This window comes from Dendronephthya gigantea, unplaced genomic scaffold (genome assembly GCF_004324835.1).
Source record: "Dendronephthya gigantea isolate DGI-Jeju-01 unplaced genomic scaffold, DenGig_1.0 000015F, whole genome shotgun sequence".
Taxonomy (NCBI): domain Eukaryota; kingdom Metazoa; phylum Cnidaria; class Anthozoa; order Malacalcyonacea; family Nephtheidae; genus Dendronephthya; species Dendronephthya gigantea.
Genome location: NW_021163025.1, coordinates 2,704,000 through 2,711,027, shown reverse-complemented (window position 1 = coordinate 2,711,027; position 7,028 = coordinate 2,704,000). Strand labels below are relative to the sequence as shown.

Genomic DNA, 7,028 nt, shown 5'->3' with positions numbered 1-7,028 from the left:
TATTTATTATCAAACATGGCAGCGTCGAGGAGCGAAGAAGAACTTTTAAATGACACAATATATGGACTTAGATCTACCTCCAAAGGGCAGTTATCATATGATGAAGATTGGCAGATAAATGATGAAGTGTCAAAGCAACTATCGTGCTCCTTTCAGTCATTTTTGAATGAATCATTTGCAAGCTTATATTTAGAGGAAAATGAATCTAATACGATGCCAACAATAGAGAATGGAACGGAATTTACCTCTAAGACAGAGCTCTCTGATAGTTTAAAGAAGAACGATGATTTGTTTGAGATTCCGATAAATTATGATGTTGAAAGTAAACTTAGCATAAAAGAATATCACGAGGAGTGTCGCGGAGATGTGGAACAACGGAAGGCGAAACGGAAACACGTATTTGACAGACGGTTCAAAAATTTAAAGAAAGATACTGAAAACACGTTGAGGAGTAAACAGGAATCCTTAGCTGAGGAGAAGAGAGACTATGAAGAAAAGATAAAGGAATTAAAACAGCAAAATGAAGAAGAGTTGCAAAGATTGAAAATTGAACTTGATAAACAAAGGCAAAAATGTATGGAGTAAAATTGGATGAAATATTGACAAGAACTCTGGCAGAAGAAAACTTTTTAGCAATAGAAAGGGAGGAAAGAAGAGCTGTTGTGGAAAATTTAAAGACAAAAATCTCCTCACTATACCAACATGTTTTAAAAAACGTTGAAGTAATTGAACAGAAATTCACTGATTCTAAAAATATGTCATTTGTTGATGCTCAAGTTTATGAAGAGATCTCATCAATGTTAAATGAAATAGTTACAAAAGGCCGACGTGCTGTAGTTGACAGTGAGGCAGTTGATGATCCTTCAAATGCAAAGACTTATTCTGAGTTTATGAATAAGTTGATACAAGTTACTTTCTCAATTGATGCTAAGGTTACAACCATTTTAGAGGAAGCGCATGAAAAAGCAGTAAACGAGTTGAAAAAGAGAGAATTAGAAGAAGAGGAGAAAATTAAGCTTGAGGCAATAAAACACGAACAACAAGAGCAAAAACGTTTCCAAGAACAAAAAGCAAGAGAAAGAGATATAATTCCTTCTGAAAAAGAAATAAGTGCAGATCATAAAAATAAGTTGTCTACAGAATCTACCAAAGACATCAGCAAAGGCAATGAAGTATCATCTCAGAAACTTTTACAATTTATTTCTACAAACACTTTAGAAGAGTACACAACATTGCAAGAACATTTGTCAACGGTTCAGGCATCATATAAAGAATTCATTTCAGATTCAACACAAACAAAATATAAATTTGATCTGCAAAAAGCTGTCAATACTCCAATCAATGCACTCTCAGCTCATTCGCCAAGTCAATTAAATGACAAAATACTTCGTCTTGTGAAACTATTGTCTGGAGGTAACGTTGAAGTTGGAGGGAAGAGAGTAAACTGCAAAAATCATCCAAGTGCTATGGTATGATAGATTTTGATAGATTATCCACTTCTCGTATCAATCTCAATGTCCTTAAAATTTGCTTTCTTTCTATTAGATATATTGCAAAGATCTGGTGGCCAAAAAGCTGGTTATGCAAGGTGCCCAACAAGTGTCATCAAACCCTCAATCTGCATTTCTCTATGCAGCAGTCATGGTTGGAATATGGTCTGCATTCCCAGATGTTGGTCAGCTTATTTTGGCCCATTTCCATAGAAGTTACCCATACCTTGTTCCCTACTACATGCCCCAAGTTGAAGGCCAGTCGAACAATGATTTCCACAAAGCTTTGGGTTACTCTGTCAACAATGACAAAATTGAAGATGAGGATCATTTTTTGAAGAAGTTCTCTGGAACCGTCCAGCTCTATGCTGCAGTGGTTACATCGAAAGGGGCAACCACGTCTGACCATCCTCATGGTATCGACAAGGGTTGGACCTGGCTAGCCAGGACCCTCAACCTCAAACCTTATCCAAGCATCACTGCTACCATGTTATACGAATTTATCAAAGTTGCAGGACACCTCCTAATGAAACAATACGGTAAACAATTTCAGAAATTGCTTCTTATGTTATTCAAAGATTTTATCCCAGCAATGGATGAGGTAACACCAGCAAAGAAAAAAGCTCCTGTTCAGAGATTTAAAGACTTCTTAGATGAATGTGTGAAAACACAAAAGATTGCCGTACCAAAAGGTTACCTTACAGAACGTTGGTGGCAGAGTGGACACTTCTAGTTTATTTGTACCTAGTCAGAGAGTGAAATTGCTGTGTTTTTTTGTGAAATGCCTTACATTTAAATGATTAAATGCCAGACAGGTGTTTTTATGCTGTTTGCACAAAGTGGAGAATAATCAATCTTTCAATACACGAAATTTCAATCCAATTCAATAAATGGTTTTGATTTTATTTCCAGATATTAGTTTACAAGTTTACAGCTGTTCTAACACTAAAATTACATATTTTCAATTGTCAATGGTTGACATGTTACGATCGACACGTTGCCATGTTGCAATATCGATCGACTTGTCTTTACTACACACAGTCACACACAGGACTATTTAGATTATCTTCTCAAGTGTTACTTGGGGTAATGGACCATGACAATATCGGAAACAATTGGCTCTGTTTCTTGCTTCAAATCGACGGGGTGAAATGTGTCAGTGAAGTAATCACCTTTACGAATCCACTCGTCGCCAGTTGGTTTCCAACCAACATTCAATACTGCAGATAAAGAGTTCATTGGTCCCAAATGCTTTGGCTTTTCAAAAATAATTGTGTAGTTCAATCCTTCAGGCCCGAGTTTTGTTCCTAACGGGAGCAGTTGTTCATATTTGCCCAAAACTACAGCACTGGCATCCATAAGACTTGTGTCCTCAAGCTTCACGGTGAAAAAAGATTCTTTGCCCAAGCTTATTCCTTCGTCTTGCCCAGAAACAGTGACCTTACCCGTTACTTTCATTTTTTCACACTCTAACAGTGTAACACATGTTGAACAAACAAGTAAAACTGCAAGGTAAAGTCCTACGCAGGAACCACGGGCTGCCATGTTTGTTTTGAAATAAAAAATTTAAACCTCGCGTTTTGCGCGCCAACACGCGCGAAAATGAATATAACGTCACACAGACACAAAACAAGTTCACTGCACAAAACATGATATATCATAAAATATATATTGAACACTGTTTTCTTTCTTTGCAAAACCGTTTTGTGACACATATAGTCGCATTATTATTATTCCACACTATAGAGAGTTAATAGTGTTTTTTGTATTGTAACCAACCCAACCATTGATGCTTTGGTTACAAAACATCAAGTATAATGTACTTCATAGATTCCACACAGTAACAAATTATTTGTCTTTCTCTTTATCTAACAAAGCAGATCTTATACCAACTTTACTAAGTTCCTCAATCAACTCTCCATTCTGATGTAACTGTATCATAATATCACAACCGCCAACCAACTCACCACCAACATAGACCTAAAATTTGAATAACAAATAACAATGTAATCTACAAGTGTAAGGTTGGCAAACCAATTTGAACAATTGCTTTAACCATTTATTTGAACCATTGCACAACAGATATTGCTAGCTGATGACATTATAACATAATTATGCCATATTTTTACATGCCATAATGGTACCAAATATTGAGAAGGCATCATACATTTTAATATTAATACCTTTCACCTCCAAAATTTATTCTATAATTCAGTATTTTAAATACTACCTTATTTTTTACTATCAAATTACCATCTTTTTTCATTTATACCTGTGGAAAAGTTGGCCAATTTGAGTATGTTTTCATACCACTCCGTAACTCGTCATCCTCAAGTATATTGTAACTGTCATATTCATCAACTCCATGCATTCTCAAAATCTGGACCACAGCATTACTAAACCCACACATAGGTTGAGCTGGAACTCCTTTCATAAAAACAACAACTTTGCTCTTTTGTACAATATTGTCTAGTTTGTTTTTGTTCCATTCTGTGTTAGTACAAAGGAGCCTTCTGGCTTGTAGTGTTGGACAACTTTTTGTCAAAGGTACAAAAGATTTTGTAAAAAGAAAACTTCGTCGAAAAGTATTGAAAAGCATGATGCATGTACAGTTGTTTATTCCTAATATTTCTCTTCCCCCCCGGTTTTCCGAACTTTCCATTAATACATTCAGGGGGGTACACAGATTGATTTTGAAACCCGAATCAGAACAACCCTCCGGAAACAACACAATTTGATTAAATATCAGGGGGTGAACAATCCACGGACTGTTTTATGCAGATTTCGCAACAATTTCGAAACAATTCAGCTGCGAAGAAGACAATATCTGCATCACATTCAAATTATTTATTTGGTTAATTTCGCTGTAAAGCTAGCTTATCATTATTTCTTTCAGTTTTTCCGGTGATATTGCACCTTGTTTAGCTACAACTTTCTCTTCGCGCAATTGTATTCAAATAAAGTAGAACTTGGTATGCAAATAAATACTACACCATGACAAATTACTTCCGGGAGCGCAAAGTCCAATAATCGGATGTTGAAATTCTATCATTCCTACGGAAAATCGCTTTCCTCGATTAAAGATAACACTAAAATTTCACAGTAGAAAACTAATCATTCCCTAAAAAGGACTGAAATGATAGCATTTCATTGTAATAGTAATTATAAAATATGAAGAAAAATTTTTATCCAATTTGAAATTTGGGTATCAGACGATCTGACGTCACAGATAATTAAATAAACATAATTTTTTTCAAATCGTCTTTCTTTTCAAAGGCGGAGTTTGTACAAGGAAAACCCTTTCTGCTGTTTCAAACGCTAGAAATGGGAGGCCAGGTATCAAGAACGGATTTTGAATGGTCTTATACAGAAGAACCTCACGCTACTAGAAGAAAAGAAATTTTAAGTACGTTTGTTTCGGCTTTTTACTATCTTATTCGTATATTGAAGTGTGTTTTCAACTGTATGCTCTAATTTGAATGATTTTCAGACGTGATTTCAGCGCCGGCCGGTTTGTTTTCTGCCTATAGATTTAGCCTGTCTTAAATCTATAAAGGATTTACAGTCCTCTAGTGAGCTACGAATTACAAATATTGAATTAACTGGTGTGCGTTTGCGAAACTTTTTATATGGCGGACCAGTTGTTATGTTTCAATCTTTCCATTTTCATTTGGACAACATCCGAGTTGGTCGTGAGTGGCATTTCCTATGTCTTGTAGTTGAATGTCAAATACAAAGCATTAGTTCTTGCACTTTCACAGAAAAATATATTGCATTCCGTCCTGACATATCGCCGTATTTATTTTGCAATTTGACATTAAAGCCAGGTTAAAATTTGTTAAAATTTCAATCTTTCTCGTTTCACACGGGAGCACGCGCCCTAAATATATCTCTTTGTTTCTTTGACAAAAGAGGTTGCAAAGTGTAATAATTGTAGTGTTTCTAATGTTTTAAGGAGCTGCAGTATAGCGAAGCGGCGAGTCCTCGTCTGTTTCGTATTCTTTAAATGATTTATACAAACAAACTCGTGCAAGTTATAACAAGTTCAAATACTGTAAAGCCGACTGCGTACTTGTCTGCCTTGGGATAACATTTACGACAGTTATTCAAACTTTATTTCTATAACTTTCTCTAGAAAGGATGGGTCATTAGTTACGCTTGATTTTATAGCAATTCAATAAGACAGCTGCAAAACACGACCACTCCTTTGGCAGCATGCGAATAATAGAAAGCTAAGTTGTTTGGCTTAAAAGATTAATATTCTGTGCTCATATCTTTTAGAAAAATACCCAGAGATTAAAAAGCTTATGGTGGTGGATTACCAATTCAAATACGTCGTAATTAGCCTGGTTTTTATTCAGTTCATTGCTGCATATTTGGTAGGAAAATATGCTAACTGGCCTGCAGTGTTTATACTGGCATATTGTTTTGGTGGTGTCATAAACCATGCATTGCTTCTGGCTATCCATGAAATATCACATAATGCAGGATTTGGTTATTCAAAGCCATGGCACAACAGAATCCTGGGGATGATTGCTAACCTACCTATCGGTGTTCCATGCACATTCTCGTTCAAAAAGTACCATCTAGAACACCACCGTTACCAAGGACAGGATGTTCTAGATGTTGACTTACCCAGCGAGATGGAAACCAGGCTATTTACCAACACCCTCACAAAGTTCTTCTGGGTAATAATGCAACCATTTTTCTACACAATCCGGCCATTGTTTGTCAACCCCAAACCACCTCTACCAATGGAAATATTTAATTTTGTCAGCCAATTTGGAGTTGATGTTCTGATAGTTTACCTCTTTGGTGCCAAAGCCTTGGTCTACCTGATTGCTGCCAGTTTATTGGGTATGGGTTTACACCCAGTTGCAGGTCATTTCATCTCAGAACACTATATGTTTAAGAAAGGATTTGAAACATACTCCTACTATGGTCCTCTTAATATGGTGACATTTAACGTGGGTTATCATAACGAACATCATGACTTCCCAAACATTCCAGGGTCGTTACTTCCAAAAGTACGAGAGATTGCACCAGAGTTTTACAACGCATTACCACACCATACCTCCTGGGTCAAAGTTTTATATGATTTTATAACAGACCCAGCCATTGGTCCTTATGCAAGAGTAAAACGCAAACAAGCTTTGAACAACCTCAAAAATGGAAAAAGTGTTGAACCAATTGAGGAGAAAAGTAACTGAACACACAAAAAAAATTTCAAAAATAATAATACCATCTGTAAACCACCACTGTTTGAAAGTAGGTTACACACTAGGCTTTTGCCTTTGGTACATTTTTGTCCACTTTGAACTTTACCTCTTGAATGTGAAAGTTTTTTCACACTTTCCTAGTTTATTTCAGATGTTTAAAACTTGCTAATGAATGATATAAAGGTTTGCATTTAAATGCACATATATAGCATGTTATAAATTTTAGCCGAAATTAATTATTCAAATACAATAACTGTAAATCTTTGCACAATAAAACTTGTTTTGTAATTGTCACTGGATTGATAAAAGTAGATATGAT

General features: G+C 35.8%; 3 protein-coding genes across 3 annotated transcripts; 2 read left to right on the top strand and 1 right to left on the bottom strand.

Moving 5' to 3' along the window:
- The first annotated feature begins 2 nt into the window (after positions 1 to 2).
- On the top strand, positions 3 to 2,257 carry LOC114520294 (nucleoporin GLE1-like). The gene is made up of 2 exons (XM_028540529.1): positions 3 to 1,469; positions 1,546 to 2,257. The coding sequence occupies exons 1-2, from the start codon at positions 573 to 575 to the stop codon at positions 2,221 to 2,223; spliced, it is 1,575 nt and encodes a 524-aa protein (XP_028396330.1). The 5' UTR covers positions 3 to 572; the 3' UTR covers positions 2,224 to 2,257.
- Positions 2,258 to 2,372: 115 nt separating this feature from the next.
- LOC114520312 lies at positions 2,373 to 3,056 on the bottom strand. The gene has a single exon (XM_028540556.1). The coding sequence runs from the start codon at positions 3,033 to 3,035 to the stop codon at positions 2,568 to 2,570; it is 468 nt and encodes a 155-aa protein (XP_028396357.1). The 5' UTR covers positions 3,036 to 3,056; the 3' UTR covers positions 2,373 to 2,567.
- A 1,690-nt stretch (positions 3,057 to 4,746) lies between these two features.
- LOC114520302 (sphingolipid delta(4)-desaturase DES1-like) lies at positions 4,747 to 7,003 on the top strand. The gene is made up of 2 exons (XM_028540542.1): positions 4,747 to 4,896; positions 5,772 to 7,003. Exons 1-2 carry the CDS (start codon positions 4,815 to 4,817, stop codon positions 6,698 to 6,700), a joined length of 1,011 nt encoding a protein of 336 aa, XP_028396343.1. The 5' UTR covers positions 4,747 to 4,814; the 3' UTR covers positions 6,701 to 7,003.
- The last annotated feature ends 25 nt before the right edge of the window (positions 7,004 to 7,028 follow it).

Bases quoted from the DNA above. Each gene is read 5' to 3' on its own strand.
- LOC114520302 (XM_028540542.1), top strand. From the start codon at position 4,815: ATGGGAGGCCAGGTATCAAGAACGGATTTTGAATGGTCTTATACAGAA. The intron at 4,897-5,771 runs GTACGTTTGTTT...CATATCTTTTAG, and splicing joins TAGAAGAAAAGAAATTTTAA to AAAAATACCCAGAGATTAAA.
- LOC114520312 (XM_028540556.1), bottom strand. From the start codon at position 3,035: ATGGCAGCCCGTGGTTCCTGCGTAGGACTTTACCTTGCAGTTTTACTT.
- LOC114520294 (XM_028540529.1), top strand. From the start codon at position 573: ATGTATGGAGTAAAATTGGATGAAATATTGACAAGAACTCTGGCAGAA. The intron at 1,470-1,545 runs GTATGATAGATT...TCTTTCTATTAG, and splicing joins AAAATCATCCAAGTGCTATG to ATATATTGCAAAGATCTGGT.